This window comes from Cetorhinus maximus, chromosome 4, assembly GCF_964194155.1.
Source record: "Cetorhinus maximus chromosome 4, sCetMax3.hap1.1, whole genome shotgun sequence".
Classification (NCBI taxonomy): domain Eukaryota; kingdom Metazoa; phylum Chordata; class Chondrichthyes; order Lamniformes; family Cetorhinidae; genus Cetorhinus; species Cetorhinus maximus.
Genome location: NC_135882.1, coordinates 86,529,322 through 86,548,811, shown reverse-complemented (window position 1 = coordinate 86,548,811; position 19,490 = coordinate 86,529,322). Strand labels below are relative to the sequence as shown.

General features: G+C 39.1%; 1 protein-coding gene across 1 annotated transcript in view; it reads left to right on the top strand.

Annotated features, from left to right (window-relative positions):
* The window catches only part of rab2a (RAB2A, member RAS oncogene family), a 97,950-nt gene extending 78,939 nt beyond the window's left edge, over positions 1-19,011 (top strand). The window contains exons 7-8 of the mRNA XM_078540441.1: positions 4,852-4,920; positions 17,858-19,011. Of these exons, the coding sequence (XP_078396567.1) occupies positions 4,852-4,920; positions 17,858-17,953 (165 nt within the window). The 3' untranslated portion in view covers positions 17,954-19,011. The remainder of the gene's footprint in view (positions 1-4,851; positions 4,921-17,857) is intronic.
* The last annotated feature ends 479 nt before the right edge of the window (positions 19,012-19,490 follow it).

The following is a 19,490-nucleotide window of genomic DNA, read 5'->3' as shown; positions in this document are numbered from 1 at the left end:
TGACTTACTGCTGCCTAGTCTAATTCTGTCAAACTTTCCAAGTATTCTATGAACATTGAGACTACTTTCTGATATATCCTCTTCAGTTAATTGTTCTCTGCTTCACATTGCCATTTTTTCTCCTCTTCACTTTGAGGACCTCAGGTTCCCATCCCCATGTCAATCTAGTCTAAACCCTCCCAACAGCACTAGTAAACCTCCCATTAGACCCAGTCCTGTTAAGGTGTAACCCCTCCTTGTACAGGTCCCACCTCCCCCAGAACCTGTTCCAATCTAAAGCCTTCCCTCCTCCATTTCTCAGCCATGTGTAGAACTGCTCACTCTTCCTATTCTTATGTTCACTAGCACATGACATTGCGGGTAATCTTGAGATCACTGATTTTGAAGTCCTGCTTTTTAATTCCCCTCCTAACTCCCTACAATCTGCTTTCAGGACCTCATCCCTTTTCCTACCTATGTTATTGGTCCCAGTGTGGACCACAGCCTCTGGCTGTTCACTCTTTCCCCTAAAGGAATGTCCTGCAGCCGCTCTGACATCTTTGACCCTGGCATCAGGGAGGCATCATACCATCCTGGAGTCACGTCTTGGCTGCAGTAATACCTGTTTGCTCCCCTAACTATGGAATCCCCTACCACTACAGCTCTTCTCTTCCTCCTCCCCTCCTGTGTAGCTGAGCCACCTGTGGTGCCATGAACTTGGCTCTTGTTATAGTCCTCTGAAGAACCATCTCTCACTAGTATCCAAAATGGAAAAGTAGTTAGAGAACGTCTCGGGATTCCTGCACTACTTGCCTGTTTCCCTCAGATACCCTGAATCACGTGTTCCCCCTCTGCCTGTGCACTTCCCAGCTGTGGTGTGACCACCTCTCAATGTGCTACCCGCATGATCCTTAGTCTTGCAGATGCACCACAGTGACTCCAGCCGCTGCTCTAGTTCCACAACCCAGAACACAAGTTTCTGCAGCTGGTGACACCTACTGCAGATATAGTCATTGAGGGCACTATGTGCCTGCATGACTTCCCACATCCTGCAGGTTGCACATTGCACATGGCTGAGCTGCACTGACATACCTTAAACTTCATAAAGTGTTTACTACAGTTTGGTATAATATAATAACTCACCTGTCACTCACCAATCGTCTCCTCTGTGCCAAGTCCTTAAAGGCCTATAGTTACCAATTAATCAACTTGTGGGATTCCTGTGACGTCACTTTCAGATTTTATCTGTAAAATCCCAGCTTGCGCGTGCTCTCCTTGCTGCTTTAAGTTCTCAAACTTCTCTGGTTAATTTCCAGTTCCTGATTAACCTACTCCTGCTGCATCAAGGTGGATATCAAATGCTGGAGGCTGAAAGAGTAGTAGAAAGGAGCACCTCGTGCTTGAGCTCATGCTGCCCTGCTTCTTGCAATAAACCTTGCCTAAAGCATGTCATTCCCTCTTTGAATTCCCAACTACTCACTCCATCCGTCTCATTCAGGCATAGTCTCCCTTACTGACTGCTCCCCTTATATAGTGCTTTTCATGATCTTGATGTCCCAAAGTGCTTTACAGCCAATGAGCTGTTGAAGCTTAATCATTCCTATAATTTGGGAAATATAGCAGCCAATACGTGCATAGTAAGCTCCTTCGATAATGACCAGATAACATCACAAAAACCGATTCAATTGGGATAGATGTTGGCCAGGATCCTGGGGGATAACTCCTCTGCTGTTCTTCAAAATTGTCAGATGATCTTTTATATCCACTTGAGAGAGCAGACAGGGTCTTCTCATTTTAGGCTCAAAAGTGAAGAATAGACCTTTGGTGAGGTGTCAGAGAGCTCACAAGCACTTGGCAAAACTGGAAGCAAGCATGGAGTTTTTTCATCTCGAGTTTGATGCTTTAATCCAATTTTAGCTAAACATCTGCATATTTATACCTAACAGTAATAACCCCTGTGTTTTGCTCTGGCAATGACCTGCTTTTTGAATTTGTCAGGCATGTACCTAATTGATTTGTATAATAATGTAAGAACACAAGTCACAAGTTCTGACATACAAGCCAGTAGTTAAGTGCTTGTGTACATAACCTTATCAAAACTGAGTCTGGGGACTTCAAGCATCATGCCATGTGAATGAGTAACTTGCAGACCCTTACATGGAATTCAATCTGTACAGAAGAATATGGAACTTGAAACTGCAATTTCTAATTAATGTGATTTGTAAAGTCATTTGAATAAAGTATATATTATTCAAAACATAGCAACTAATGTTTCTCTGTAAAAGAGAATCTAAGGAACATAGAAGTATTAAGTTTAGTACTGGCTGGAAGCCAAATTCACTTATTCAGAGTCCAAAGTCATTTGAAAAATGTATCATTTCCCCAAGGTATTCTATGAACTGATTTTGAGGCAAATTCTTAAGATTTTTGTATACTTTTTCAATCAGCCACACAGTTTTACATGTAAATGATTTCCATCGGTTGCAACAGCAATGACTGAGCTCAACTAATGCTTTAACAAATAAACATTGCAGATTGATTGTTGGAGGGAAAGTGAAGCATAAAATTATATATGTGCATCAGAAAATGAAGCTCTTGTGGCATTGGTAGTAATGTTCTACAATTGAAAGCAAGCCATCACTATTTGTCACAAGAAGTAGTCTTTAATATAAAACCATTGATGTTCAAAGTCATTGTTATAGGTAGCAATTGTCAGTTGAGACTAAAACACTTCCCATCAGTTATATTGTACATCTTTCTCTCCTGTCCCATCTCCACCACCAGCTCTGAGCTATGTCTGTTAATTGGTGCTGAAGCTTCTGCCTAGACATGCTATAAAGTTATGTTACTGAACAGGAATACGAAGCCAAATGGCATATTCAAGCCCTGCCTTCCTCTTGCTGACTGACTAACATGGTCACAATGAATGTCTAAATAAACTGTGTTCACTCCCTCCTATAAATTGGTCTCTGCCCTTGTACAATAGGGTCTGTTTGCCCTTTTCTAACTCCAAATGCACTTTTCAACTAGAGTTCTTTAACTGCCCTCTAGTTCAACTCCTGCTTCCCCCTCTTATCCGTTTTTCCAAAATGGAGAACTGCGCCCTGTATCTTCATTTAACCTCCGTCTTTCTCTGCAAAAAATGGTCAGTTCCTTCCCTTTCCATGTTTTTGTTCTCCCCCAACCCATCGAAAACTCTCTTTCCTCCTTCCTGTTCTCCTTCCCCAAGAAAACAGGATTGCCAATTTTTTAAAAACTTACTCCCCAGCAACAGGACCTTTTTTACCTATAAAGTAGGATCTGTCATATTTTATATTGCCCCTCAGGGGTGTTTGTTTTTGCTAACACTTCTCTCCTGTTTCAACATGGGAATACTCCTTCCCTTCTTTCTACTTCTTCCCCATCCCATTCTTCATGTTCTGCTGCAAACTAAAACAAGATCAGTGTATCATCTTTTTCCCACCTTTCCAACAGACCTATTGAGTTTCGCTCCCTGAAACCTGCTATTGGGTCAATGTTTTCATGTCTCTTGCCTTTTACTAATTCAGCCATTCTCAGGGCAAGGCATGTATGCATGTTGAGCCTCATGCTGAAGTTGAAGTCATCCGCTATCCCTGGAGTTCACTCAACTCTACTATAATACCTAGCTGCATGCTATTTACATGTCCTCCCCATGATTATTAAGTCAAAGTACTCGAAGAGAAATTTTAAAATTATATTTCCACACTCCAGGGTTTTTCTCTTTTCCATGTCCCTTACCTTTCTTTAACGGTTTCTTTTCTTCTTTCCCTAAGATTGGGGCCATCTATTTAACTGCCTTTGCTTCCTCCACTCTCCCTATTTTACTGTCAGTTCTCTCTCTCTCTCCACCTAGATAACTTGATTCCATGTGTTTTTTCAGCTTCTTTCGTCTCCTTGAGCCTTGTTAATACATCTGCATAAGACCTATCTCCTAGAATCTCTTGCCTCCATTCCCACTAAATTTAAAATTCTCATCAGGTTTAAATTCTTTCATGGGCTTTCCTTTATAGCCTAACCTTAACAACTTTATCTGAAATTTCTGTTCTTCTCGCTCTAGCCTTTTGTGCTTTCCCCTTTACCACCCTCCCCCCACTGTCCCCCTCCAACCCAGTTATACATCAAATCTCTATTAGGGGAAGCCTGAGTGCTCACACTGACTGACTTGTTAGGTTGGGGATTTGGATCTATTACTATGATTAACTTTTGAAACTCAATCTGTTCCGAGACGTTTATTTTATTCCACTTTCTAAAATTTAACTACAAATTGGTTGTGATGCCAAGATTTACTTAACCCTGACCACAAAAGGAGGAGAAATGCCTTGCTATGTTTTTTTTGTCCATGTGCCTTGACTGAATTCATCAGATTAGAAAGGTAGCTAGATTACTTCTGCAGGTCCTGCTGTATTATATATGGCATTTGAACGTAGAATTCTTGGAGTTTCAAGACCTAATTTATATGATTGGTGAGATCTGTTGCTATTTCTCATATCAGCCACCCATGTGCATTGCTGAAATAGCATATATCTTGCTGCTAGTTTGAACTGAAATAGGAGCATTTTTGTGTTCTGGAATCATGCCCACTGGAACTGGGTTATTCAACGTAATTGAGATAGGGTCCTTTTATAGCAGGTAGAGTGGTGGAATGAAAAAGGATCGCCTTATCAATCTAGGCTGGATTCAAGCTCTAGTCCTAAAGGTGAAACGATGGTGTAACAACTTGCTGTACCACTTGGTTTCCCAGTGTACTCAAAACTTTTGAGTGTTTTGACTTTGATTAAATATCAAGTTAGTAATAAATTATGGTTGGAGAAATTGTTTTTATTAACTGTAAAATTTGTTTTTAATTTTCAGGCATTTATTAATACAGCAAGGGAGATCTATGAGAAAATACAGGAAGGAGTCTTTGACATAAATAATGAGGTAAGAATTATTTGTTTAATTTTGTATGTGATCTTCTGTCTTACAATTCTGACTTCACAATTTAATCAAAGCAAATATAGGTCACCCTGTGTTGTATGCATGATTCTCAAATCTGCAATTGTTGACTTGATCTCACTCAAAAGATTTTTATTATAGCTTGTGCCATACGTTTGTAAGGAAAACTAGTTTAGAACCACACAGGTTCCTTAGTATCTTCTTCTGAAAAATCTTCAGATGTTTCCATTGAGTAATAATGAATCTTCCTCAAATAGTATTAAAAGCATACTAAAGGGAATGCAGCCTCCTGGAGTGACAGATGGCAAAGGAATGTAAAGCAACAAATAAGGATTTTTTTTTGATTAACAGGAACTGAGTAGCAGTGCTTACAGAGATCTATTTGGTTTTACATTTCTATAACTGAGTACAAACATTTGAATTAGGAGCAAGAGTAGGCCATTTGGCCCCTTGAGTATACTCCGCCATTTGACAACATTATGGCTGATCTGATTGTGGCCTTTACTTTCCTGTCTTTCCCTATACCCTTTGAATCCCTTGTCAGTCAGGAATCTATCTAACTCAGCCTTGAATATATCCAATGATCCTCCCTCCACTGCTCTCTGGGGAAGAAAATTCCACAGACTAATGTCCCTCTGAGAAAAAAGTTCTTATCTCTGTCTTAAATGGGAGACTCCTTATTTTTAAACTGTCCCCTAGTTCTAGTCTCCCAAAAGGGGAAACCATGCTTTCAGCATCCACCCTGTAGAGTCCCCTCACAATCTTTTATGTTTGAATAAAATCACTCGCTCTTCTAAACTCCAATAGATACAGACTTAGCGTGTCCAACTTTTCCTCAAGATAACCGCTTCATCCCAGGAATCAGCCTTAAATAAGGAGACTAAAACTGTACGCAGTACTCTAGATGTGGTCTCATCAACACCATATACAACTGCAGCAAAACTGTAATAAACGACAACATCCCATTTGCCTTCCTGATCTCTTGCTGTAACTGTATATTAACTTTTGCGATTCACATACCAGGATACCCAAAACCCTCTGTACTGCAGAGTTCTACAATCTCTCCATTTAAATAACATGCTGCTTTGGATATAAACCCCAAAGGAATGATTCTTCAGTTTGTAATTTGGTAAAGACCTCAATGGCATATCATTGATTTGTTCATGGTTGGTTGTGATAATTTCTCAATGTATTGTGGTAATCAGGGCATCTATACGGATATTTTGGTACGAATTCTTCTGTTTAAAAGACACAGTCCTCCATTTCAATATTTTTTCTCATGAGCCCCCTGCCCTTTCGAGACTCCGAGTTTGAGTCTTTCTCCAAAGAGATGCTATAATGACTTGTGGTTTCGCTTAAAAAGAAAAATGAAAATCTTGTGCGTTTAATATACCAATAGGGCAAGTAATAAAATAACTAAATTCCTTCAACCTTTTTTGCTTTATACCTCACCCTTCTACCCTTGTGCAAGTCAGGCGGTGTTCTGCACTACACTTGACTGACACACAGCTGGATATGGATAAAATCTGGGCTCAGCTCATTTGTATAACCTGACTTTTACCTTGGCATTATTTTGGAGGTTGTTAGCAGCAACCCCTCCTTTCCCCTAATCCATTAATGAATTGAAATATGCAAATTAATGAGAATTTGTGGTTAATCTTTATGTATAGTCTTCATGATATGTCTATATGGACCACAAAGGTCAAAAAATACTTGAACTCCTCCCACCTTAAGGGTATTGACATGTGATCCAATAATTAGACACCCTAATGCCTGTTAAGTACTTCTCAGCTATCCCAAAAATTCCAAGGAAGGGCATATCAACTGGATGTTGCCCAAATTAAAGTTCTGGTTTTACACTGGGAAGTGCCTTCTGCTTCCAGAGTAATCTCATGAACCAACACTAGAGGGTGATCTGACCAAGCTGAAGCAAGAGGAAATGAAAGGCTGAAATGGCAGCCATATGAAAACTGTTCGAGCTGGATATCAACAGGTGAATGAAATGTTTTGTATATTCAAGATTAATTATTAGAACACAAGAGAGCAGACTAGTGTTCTTAGAGCAGCAACATTGTACAAACTTATTTGATTTATTAAAGCTATAAATCTGAGTTGGTGACATAAAAGGCCTGATTTCTATTTTTGACAGGCTGTCAGTTAGATCCAGATGTACAATCTGGTCCAACAGTTGAATGGTTTCTCCTTTGAGCAGGTAAAATCAGACACGAGGGAGTGTTTTGACTTAAATGGTACTTATGGGTGTGGCCGGGAACATTGTCTTGGATGCTAATTGGACAGTGATGCAAATCGAACAATGTTGCTTGCAGATGATGCAAATCGAACAATGTTGCTTGCAGTTTGAGGAGCACTGCTGGAAGATGTGAATTGGCAATGCATTGTTGGATTTCTTGGTTTTTTTATTCTGCCACCTGAAGGATGTCTTGTCTCCTGTCCAAAAAAAATGATTTTTTGTTTGGCATGGGCAGAAAAGCCAAACATACTTGTCAGGATCCTACTTTGAGCAGATGCTACAATTGTGGCCATTAGCTAATGTCTGAGAATATTTATCCAGGGCTCCAATCAGATTTAGGGTGGAGGGGTTGGGAGTTGTGGTTCTGTGGACAATTTTTTTTTCTTTTTGACAAGGTATCAAATTTGAAGGGACCAGGTTGAGGATGAAAAGCTTAGTAAATAAATGTTTAGAAGAATTTGCAAAGATTTCAAAATTCAGTGCTTTTACAAATTTTACACTTGGAAACAAATGAATGGGATACAAGTGTAGATCATGAGGTTTTTTGACTTTATGATATCACAATGTAATAAAGGGAGAATGTGCCTTGTGATTTTCTCTATTCTGTACACTCATAATGGGACTGTGGGCTGATGTCAGATAACACCAGCGAATGTGTAGAGGATGCAAAACAATGTGACTCCTCTCCTAGTTTGGCACTTCCAGCTGGTTTAGTTGTTTCTGCATAACTAGATTCTGTTAGTGAACACCAAGCTACTTGAGAACTTCAGTTCTATCAAGAATAAAACAGAATGCCTTTCCTTGTTGTTGTTCCATTGTAATTTGCTCTTCCTAAATTTAATTGATTCAAATGCATGCCCACTTTGAAGAGTTCTGTTAAATATATTTCATATGTACTGCAGTATATGCGCACTAGGAGCAGGAGTAGGCCATTTGGTCCCTCGAGCCTGCTCTGCAATTCAATAAGATCATTATTGATCTGATTGTAACTTCAACTCCAGATTCCTGCCTATCCTCTAACCTTTCATTCCCTTGCTTATCAAGAGACTATCTAGCTCTGCCTTAAAATATTCAAAGGCTCTGCTTCCATTGCCTTTTTATGGAAGAGTTCCAAAGTCTCATGACCCTGAGACAGAAACTCCCCTCGCCTCTGAATTAAATGGGTGACCCCCTTTTTTTAAACAGTGACTCCTAGTTCTAGGTTCTCCCACAAGAAATATCCTTCTCACATCGACCCTGTCGAGACCCCTCAGGATCTTATGTTTCAATCAAGTCGCCTCTTACTCTTCTAAATTCCAGCGGATACAAGCCTAGCCTGTCTGAACTTTCCTCGTAGTACAACCTGCCCAGGTATTGGTCTAGTACATCTTCTCTGAACTGCTTCCAATGTATTTGCACCCTTCCTTAAATAAGGAGACCAATAACTGGAGTTGTCCACTTGTTAAAGGTGCTTTTTATGAAACCAAATACATATGCTCACTTCTAAAGTTTTTGGGTGGTACTCTTTGGTTCTTAAAGATATGTGATTAAACATTCATATCTTTTATACTTGAAAAGCATTAAACTGTTTTGAACAACTTTGTCCTTTGCAGTTTTTGAATCCATGAACATTATTTAAGTATGCAGTTGGGAATTCCATAGTAATATCCACATAAACTGATATAGATACTGAAGAGTTTAAGTTTCATTTACACTTTTTTAGTTCTGATTACAAAAATCCAATGTGTCCCATTATATGAAATCTGAACCATCACCTTGGCAGTAGAATCATAGAACTGTAGTCTTAGCTGTACCAACAAAATAGTAGCCAGGTTTTAAGTGTAGGGTGTTATTGTATGAATATCTATCCTATCTAAAAAGATTGCAATATAAAAGCTGCCTTGGGGTCACATCAGAAAGTTTTTACCTATTCTGACCTCATTGACTCTTTTAATCAATAAATAAAATTAACCTCTGATTTTAGTAGCACTATATAGTAATTGCAATATTTGAACACTTGCTTTAAAAATACTTTCTACTTCCGCAAAATCAAGATAACATTTTTACATCAGTTGAAAAGCTACTTCTATCAACTTGGCCAGAACAGTTAAAAGAGCACATTGTACAGTAGACCTCAATGCTGTTCTGGAAGCAATGGTGTCTGAAAAATTAGTTCTAAAATATTAGAGGTGGCTTTTAAAAGGAAGTAGATTTTGGAACATAGGCATCCTTTATTAACTCCTGATGTACTGTTTTGTGAACAGTATCTTGGCAAAAGTATTACAATGTCTGACTTTTAAGTACAGTTTTAAAGAGAAACTTGTCTTTGGTGGTCTTTCATAAGTCACCTTTGCTAGTTGACAGTGGTTCAGGTTTAGTTGTTGTCAGAAGCTATTAGTCCTTGTTATTTGTTACCTGGCTAAGTGCCATGCTTGTGTTTCAGATGGGTGAAGCTAGTGAGCCATAGGGCATGTATTCAATAAGAGGAGTTAGAGTCAACTTAAACCACATCATCTGGTGTAAATACAAAACTGCTGCCAGAAACCCCAAGGCTAATGTAAAAATGGAATGATTGCCAAGCATTAGAAAACCTGAGATTTATCATAGTGTACTTTTCTTCTAAGCAAACTTTATAGTGCTAACCATGACTTTTACAAAAAAAAAAGTTGGTTTAAGGTGCAACCACTTGAACTAGTAAGTGTTGAGATAAGTCTGTTTGATGAATGAAAGTGCTCTGTGTAACGCGTGTGGGTTCTTGGCAAACTGCCATGTCTTTGGGGAGTGTTGAGATTATTGATGACATAGAACACTCGTACTCTTGGCATGTACAGTTGATTCAAACTGGCAAAAGAATTGGTGCCTAGAGGATCAGTGTTTTTATATTCTGCTCACTTACACAATGGGGAATTATTTATGTGGAACACCTGTTTAGCGTGAGTTATATAATGACTATTGTAGGTTGTTTTTCATTTTTCAAAAGCTCTCTGGTCATTTATTAGGGACATAAAACTGTTCATGCAATTATGTAATTGTGAATTATATATTGTGGATAACAGAATCTGGATTATTTATATCCAAATGACTAAAGCAAGCTGAGCTGAACATTTTAATGTGTAAATTGGCTTTTATTTTTCAGCATGTATTCATGTTGTACATTTTCTTGCTGTCACATATTGTGTGTATTTTTTAAATGATTTTAATTTTCTAACTGTTTCTCGTAAGGCTTACTCATGTCAGTGGAAAGTTTCATAGTAGACAGATCTTTGCATTTTTCACACATGAACCTAAACAATTTGTCAATTGGCTATCTGACCAGAAAGCAGCAAAGTGGAACTTTGTGTACTCACCTAATAGCAACAAATTCACCTTGTTAGCAGGAGCCATCAACTGACAATCTAGAGTTGCAACTTTGTTGCCTGCCTATCTTTTCTCTATTCTCTTCCCAGCTCGAGACAGAAGTCGTTTAAACCTTCAGTCAAATCTTCAAGGTCTCAGTGCCTCAGTTTCACTCTGGATAGTATGCTTATAACATCCAATTGACTAATTTGTATTGCTCGTTAAGTTGGAATCATAAGTTGAAAATATTAGAAGCAAAATCTTTAAGCTTGTAAGTAATAAAATTGGAAATGAGTATTGCAAGTGGATTTTGAACAAATTTGGAACTTTTAGGAAAGTGGGCCAGTAGCAATGTCAAATGCAGATTAATAAATATCAAAGTAAGGAACTGAAATGACTGAACGGAACAGTCATGTCGCATATTTATATTTTGGGAAAATTGTTTCCGCTATCGGCCTAATCCATTGTATGGCTACAGTGAGGGGGAAGCAGAAGGTAAAGTGATGGTGTATTGAAAAAAGATTGAATACAAAAGTGTTATTGTTCTGGAGCCTTGTTGGACCCTATCAAAGTAGTGTTTATCTATTAATTGCCATTTGAAAGAAATTATATTAATGCTCATGCATGAATGAATGCAGTGCAACAAGATTATTTCAGGCCCTGAAATAAAGTTAGCAGGAAAGTCTAAGAAAATTCTGCTTCTTACTTAGGCACTTCAGGGTGATTTAGTAAATGTTGAAAATTTGTGTAAATTGACAAAATTGAATCCTGACGACAGTGCAGAACCAGACAAATTAAAAATTAGGACTAAGCAGGGAATTTGGAGAAGACTATTCATACAAACAATAGTTAACATGGAATGAGTTGCCAGGACTAAGCTGTTATTCCAAATAGTTTTTTTTAATCTCTTCCTAAATAGTTCTTTGGTAGTACAGAACTTGAGTATTGCTGAAAAAAAAAGACTTATCTAAGCTTTTCATCTTGCACTCATCAGGACAATCACAGTATAAATTGTTGTTTTTCCCCCTTATATTGGCATTCTTGCATGTGGAGAGAGTGCTGATTGCTTGGCAAGTGGCATTGCCATGGAGAATGCACCACTGATGGTGACCAACAGTTAACTGCCAAGCATTGTAATTTAAACCAGGCAGCTTGACCCTAATTGGTCAAGGCATTGCCCTGTGAAATTAGTATGCGAATGCCTGTCACTTACTTTATGCCTGTTTCAGTTAAACAAAGTATGTACATGTTCATTGTCTGCAAAGAATAGGGCCCTGTGTATTAATATATGTAGCTTCCAGTACATGCAAATGTGCCACATTGAGAGCCCGACTGACTATATTAAATTGGTTGTCAGCGTGATTCTTCACACATTGAGGATTATTTAGCAAAGGTTGTCCAATCGCAGAATCACATCTAACGTTGGACTCTATGAAGTTTTACAAGCATGGCCTGGTTGGGTATGGTCTGTACCCAGCCCGTTGTGAATAGCGGCTGGGACATGCTGTTTGAGCCAGTCTTTGGGATCTATGGCTTACGTACCTAGCATTTCACGGGCACTGAAATTCATATACCACGTTACTAATTGGTGTGATAGGCAGACCGCCTTTTTGGTTTGATGGCAGCATCCTGTTGGTGGCGAATACCACTTGTGTTGCTACTGCATAACAGCATTAAACAGTTAGCGCCACCTGTTGCTCAAATTTTTTGAAATACCTTGCCCTTCCAGTGTAATCTGAGGTAGACTCAGTACGTTTCAGGACTGGAAGTCACAGCCTTAGGCCCATTCATGAGTTTGTGAGATATACACATGAAATGATCCATGGCCATTATCCTGCAGGATGCCTTTGCACCCTATTTCAGCATCAAGCTTGCATGGTGAGCAAATGTCTCGGGACCCTATTTACAAGGTTTCTGATAAGACCAATCTCATAGCTTGTGGAACTGTAAGAAGCCCAATGCGTATATTGACCAGTGAAGGTAGGCTTGCGGTGGACCGTGGTAGAGAACTCCCTGGCAGATTTCTCAACTAGTATGTCAAGGAAGGGGAATTCATTTGACTGCTCCATTTCACAGGTGAATTTGAGTACAGGATGGAGACCATTAAGACAAGAGAAAATTGCTACATGCATCTGCATATTTAAATATAGCAAACATATCATCCACAATATGCGAGGGGTAGGAGATTATTTCATCAAGACATGTTTCTCATGGAACCCAACAAAGATGTTTACGAGAGGTGGGCCCAGAGGAGATCCTATGGCAACACCATCTATTTGGGCATACATGGCGTCAATAAAATTGAACTGTCGAGTTCATAAGTTCAATGAACACTGATCCATGCAATGGTGGTGGGTCTAGATTGCCATGATATAGTGCTGCAGCACAAATACCAGTGGCCTCCTTAAGTGGAACATTGCACCGGCTAGCAATGTCAAATGAGCATATGAATAGCACTGCTATCGATATGCAAGTCCTGTGTGGTCTTCACTGCGTATGTGGAAAACTTGGTCTAAAACTGGCTGTAACAATTCTGCCAACCATTTAGCCAATTCATGTTGTGCAGAACTAGTCATAGATAAGATACAGCGTAAAGGGATTTTTGTGTGTCTTGGGCAGCCCATACATATGCGGACGTAGTGAACCATGAGGATGAGCCCTGTCATATGTATTACGTGGTAGCTCATTGCTCTTACACAAATCCAGCAAGTGTATTTTTAGCTGACCTTCAAGCAAGGCTGTCCAGTCATGTTGAGCGGCAGGACCAATGGATATGAATTTGGACCTGTCATTAAGAATGGAGTGCATTTTGATAGTCAAGCTTGTTAAGGATGACTATTCCTGTTCCTTTTTCAGGTTCACTTACATGTATGTCTAGGTTGGTCTTAAGGACTTGCAATACTGTAAGACATTGCATGTGAAACTTGGACAAGTCATTCGGAATCCTGCAATATGCGTGTGCTAGGTCAGCTAGGCGCACTTTCAAGAATTCAGCGTCTTCAATGGACATTGGTTTGTGGCGGTATAGTTGGGAGTAGAGGAGTTCAAACTCAGTTAATACCTCTTCATGTTTGGCACACCAAAATTGAAACCATGCGCAAACGCAAATTCCTCGCTTTGAGTGTACATGGTCAGCTTGATGCTGAAATATGGCATATCAAAGGCACCCTGCAGGATAATGGCTACCCTAATCAGATCATTGCACGCTGTATATCACGCATTGTCATGTATGGGCCGAAGGCCGTCACTTTGATCCTGAAAGGTGCCCAGTTCACCTTGGATTACCCTGGAAGAGCATGGTATCTCAAAAAATTTGAGCAACAGGTGAAGCTAGCTGTTTTGTGCTGCTACTATCCAGTAGCAACACAAGTGGTATTCGCCACTAACAGAATATTGCTGTTGAGCCAAAAAGACGTTCTGCCTATCACACAAATGAGTAATGTGGTATATGAATTTCAGTGCCAGTGTGATGCTTGGTATGTAGGCCGTATGTCCCAAAGATTGGTGGATCATATCAAATAGCATGACCCAGCTGCTGTTTGCCACGGGCAGGGCACAGACTGTACCCAACCAGCCCGTGCTTACAAAACTCAAAACACAGTGGCCAACATTAGATGTGATCCTGTGATTGAGGATTATTTAGAAAATGTTGTCCAATGTGCTAAGAATTACACTGACAACCAGTTTAAGATTGTCAGTCGACTCGCAATGTGGCGCATTTGTGTCTATTGGAAGCTACATATATTAATACACTTGGCCCTGTTCTTTACAGACAGAAAGAACATGTACATTGTGCCTGTTTCAGCTAAACAAAATAAGTGACAGCCATTCGCTGACTTTGGTAAAGGCATTGCCCTGAGGAATATCAGGGTCAAGCTGCCTGGTTTAAATTTCAAACAATGCTTGGCAGTTAACTCTCAGTCACCATGTATTGTAATGCCATTTGCCAATTAATCAGCACTCTTCAAACACAGTATAAATTGTTGTTTTCCCCCTTTTTTTGGTATTCTTGCGAGTGTCCTGATAAGACGAAAAGCATAGATATATCTCCTTTTTCAGCAACACTCTTCCTAAATATTTCTATTCCCAAAATTGTCCTCCATAATCTGACACTTTAGCAATAAGAGCATTCGATTTACAACCAAATAGTTCCAGAATTAATCTCTAGCATTGCCATTAGTTTAAAAAAAATATTTCCAGTCCCTCTTACTTGGCACCCTTGTCAGTTCATGCAAAATGTAAAATAAGCCTTGAGAATGGTAGAATATAATATATATGCTGACTGCCATCTTAAGGAACTACCTGGGAAAATTTTATTAGATTTGTTGAAGCATTACACATAATAAAGCTTTCTAGAATTTGTTTATAAGGCGGTTTTGTTTCAAGTTCACTATTTGTTTCTTGCAGTGTCTCATAGCTAATGTCTGCTGAGCTGAGGCCTTAAACAGCATGCCTCCATGAGGAGGGAAATACTGCAACTACAAATGTTCTAGGTCCCTGGTGATAGTACCAGTTTTTAAGAAAACAAAAAGAATGTTATAATTGTTTCCCAGACTCCACCTTTCCTCATTAAATAGTGTCAGTTTTTTTGATAAGCTGCGAAGAGGGAAAGTAAAGCACTCCAAGTGAGCGATGCAGTGGACAAACTTGAGAAATTCATCGTGGTGAACCCATTCAGCACTATGTTGAAAACACTTGTGATCTTGATTTTTTTTTTGTATGGGGAAGTGAGTGAACTTCCACAAACAAAAACAGAAAATGCTAGATAAACTCAGCAGGTCTGGCAGCATCTGTGGAGAAAGAAACAGTGTTAATGTTTTGAGTCCATATGACTCTTCAGAACTAGAGGGAAGTAGAAATGTGATGGAATTTCCCCAACCACCTTGCCAGCACCTCCCTGCCCCCAACAAGGCCACCTGTCACTTGTTTGTGTTCTTTCACAGTGCTGACCCTTGTTTTAACATTAACACATTCTGCTTTCTTACCTTTATGCTACTATCAGCACTTCTTTAGTCTTCACCACTACCAATTAACACTCCTTGTTTTGTGCCCATGACATCTTTGTCAATCTCTCCTTAGTTCCCACCCATCGCTGACCTTTATATCTTCACCTACTCCACCCCCCCACCCCCCTCTTAAACAGTATAAATTCCATCATATTTCTACTTTTGTCATGCGAACTTGAAACATACAAATAAGGAGTAGGCCATTTGGCCCCTCGAGCCTGCTCTGCCATTTAACAAGATCATGGCTGATCTGATAGTAACCTCCAATCTGCAACCCACCTACCCCTGATAACCTATCACCCCCTTGCTTATCAAGAATCTGTCCACCTCTGCCTTAAAAATATTCAAAGACTCTGCTTCCACTGCATTTTCAGGAAGAGCTCCAAAGACTCGAGACCCCTGAGGAAAAAAATGCACCTCATCTCCGTTTTAAATGGGCGACCCCTTATTTTTAAACAGTGATTCCTAGTTCTAGATTCTCCCACAAGAGAGAACATCCTCTCCTCATCCACCCTATCCAGTACCCTCAATATCTTAGGTTTCAGCCAAGTCGCCTCTTACTCTTTTAAACCCCAGTGGATACAAGCCTAGCCTGTCCAACCTTTCCTCATAAGCCAACCCGCCCATTCCAGGTATTAGTTTGGTATACCTTCTCTGAACTGCTTCCAATGCATTTACATTGTTCCTTAAATAAGGTGACCAATACTGTACACAGTACTCCAAAAGCGGTCTCACTAGTGCTCTGTATAACTGAAACATAACCTCCCTACTTCAGTATTCCATTTCCCTTGCAATAAATGGTATTCTATTAGCTTTCCTAATTACTTGCTGTACCTGCATACTAGCCTTTTGCGATTCATGCACTAAGACATCCAGATCCCTCTGCATCTCAGCTCTGCAATCTCTCACGATTTAGATAGTATGCTTCTCTTTTATTCTTCCTGCCAAAATGGACATTTTCACCTTGTCCCACATTATACTCCATTTGCCAGATCCTTGCCCACTCACTTAACCTATCTATATCTTTTTGTAGCCTCTTTGTGTCCTCTTCACAAATTACTTTCCTTTTCTGTGTCATCAAATTTGGCAACCATCCCATCCATCCCTTCATCCAAGTCATTTATATAAATTGTAACAAGTTGAGGCCCCAGCACTGATCCCTGTGGCACACCACTCGTTACACCTTGCCAACCTGAAAAGGACCTATTTATGCCTACTCTCGGCTTCCTGTTAGTCAGCCAATCTTCTATCCATTCCAATATGTTACCCCTTATACCATGAGCTTTTATTTTCTGCAATAACCTTTGATGTAGCACTTTTATCAAATGCCTTCAGGAAATCTAAGGACAGTACATCCACCAATTCCCCTTTATCCACAGCACATGTTACTTCCTCAAAGAACTCCAATAAGTTGGTTAAACATGATTTCCTTTGCACGAAACCATGTTGACTCTTCCTGATTTGCCTTGAACTTATCCAAGTGCCCTGCTACAGCTTCTTTAGCTTCTAACATTTTCCCTATGACAGGTGTTAAGCTAACTGGCTTGTAGTTTCCTGCTTTCTCCCTTTTTGAATAATGGAGTTACATTTGCTTTCTCCGATCTAATGAAACCTTTCCTGAATCTAGGGAGTTTCAGAAAATTAAAACCAATGCATCAACTATAACACTAGCCACTTCTTTTAAGACCCTAGGATGAAGTCCATCAGGACCTGGGCACTTGTCAGCCTGCAGCTCCAACAATTTACTCAGTACCACTTCTCTGGTGATTGTAATTTTCCTGAGTTCCTCCCTCCCTTCCATTTCCTGATGTATAGCTGCTTCTGAGATGTTACTTGTATCCTCTATAGTGAACACTGATGCAAAATAGCTGTTCAATTCATCTACCATTCCCTTGTTTTCCATTATCAATTCTTCGGACTCACTTTTTCTCTTAGACCAACGCTCACTTTGTTAACTCGTTTCTTTTTAAAATATTTATAGAATCTCTTACTATCTTTAGTTCTGGCTAGCTTTTTCTTGTACTCTAATTTCTCCATTATTCATCTTTTAGTCATCCTTTGTTGTTCCTTTATATTCTGTCCAACCTTCTCTATTTCTCCCTCCACAGATGCTGCAGGACCTGAGTTTTTCCAGCATTTTGTTTTTGTTTGATTTTCCAGCAACTGCATTATTTTGTTTTTATCTGTGAACATTTAATTGTCATATGTTTAGTTCAGTACAATAGTTTGGTATGCACTAGGATGAAAATTTAAAATATGACCTTTACAAAGTTTTTCTGCCACTAAATTCCTATTTGCTGAATCAATTACTTATATGCTACTTTGTAATTACTTTTTTCTTCTCTTCAAGGCAAATGGCATAAAGATTGGACCACAGCATGCTGCTACTAATGCATCACATTCAGGCAGCCATGGAGGGCAACAGGCTGGTGGAGGTTGCTGTTGAGATTCCTCGTTTATCTATCTGCTTGACTTGGGCCTATTACCTTTCATCCTCTCCTACACCAGTCCAAGACGTGAAGCCATTACTATATGGTTTATTTAATAGGAGATATCTGGAAAGTCCTTAATAAACCTTGTAAAACTTGTCGTACATACTGTTCTCAGCAGAAAGCTAATATTTGCTTAGACAGGATTTGAAAATTGTACTCGTACCTATTTACAGTTTTCTGGTTGTTCTTTTGTCTATTTTGCCCTCGACTACAAAATGAATTGTATTAAACACTACAAATTTCATCTGAGTATTTTAATTGTGTGGGTTAAAATTCCTATTACTGTTACTTATTTCATAATATCAAACTGTAAAAGCTGTCAAATTTCAAATGCTGTGGAGAAATGCTAGAGGACTATTTTAATTCTGTATTTATCATCTACTTTGTGTATATATAGTTAAAATACAAGCTTGGGTGTATGTTGGCCAAGCTGAAATCCTTTAGTTAAGCAGATCACCAATGTCTTCTGAACTACTTCAGCTTAAAATGGCAGTATTGTTCTAGTCTGAAGCTTTGTCTACTCTGAATTTGAGATGGTTTGACTTTTGGTCTCAATACCAACTGCTTTTCTCTGCCCCCTCTACCAACCCTATGTCCGTATCTCCCACATGTAACTCGTTAAATGTACATTGTTAGAGACTTCATATCATTTATTTTAATGCCAAATGTCTATCCAGCTTCTTTAGAGCACCCTTTCAGAAATGGATCAGTGGTTTGCCTTAAAGAATAGTTTAAGATTAAAACAAATGGCAGCTGAAAGAGGGTTCTTTTTGTTTTATGTTTGGGATGGTGCATTGAAAAACATAGATCTTTTTCTCATTACACAAAAACATTTTTATCTGCATGTATTTCTTTGACCAGTAAATTTAAACACAAGCTTTAAAATTAGATGTAAAAGTGGTGTAAAGCTTTTCTTTCATGGCGGTCTATTCTGTTTTGTCAGTGAAAATTTGTTTATGTACAGGGGTGATAAACTAATAAACCTGCCAAAATGAAACAACCTGACAAAAAATGAACAGGCTGTAGCTTTGTGAACCCAAATATATGCACAGTGAATAAGGAATTTGTTTTTAAGGCAAAATTATTTAAACTGGTGTCTTAACATTAAATGTTAATTGTGCATTTCCATTTTATCATACTAACAATATGGCTTGAATTTTTAATTCTACTGGAAATGTTTGAAAGCTATATAGTAAAGCTGTTTAAAGGTAATCAAGTGGTAAGGAAGCAATTGGTAGTGGTATTGCGAAGTGAATGGAGTAAAATGCCAGTGATGCAGTAGCCACTATAAACATACTTGGACTTGAGTGAGATTTCAAACCAGAAATCAAATACTAAGTGCCTGTATGATTCTGTTTTCAATTTGAAATAAGAAAACCAGTCTCAGAACTGCTGACAACCTTGCTGCATTTCGTTTTTATTCTAAGGGTTTGTTGGCATTTAATTTTGCCCTAGGGTGCTGTTTAGTTAAGACCTTTGCCTGCTACGGTG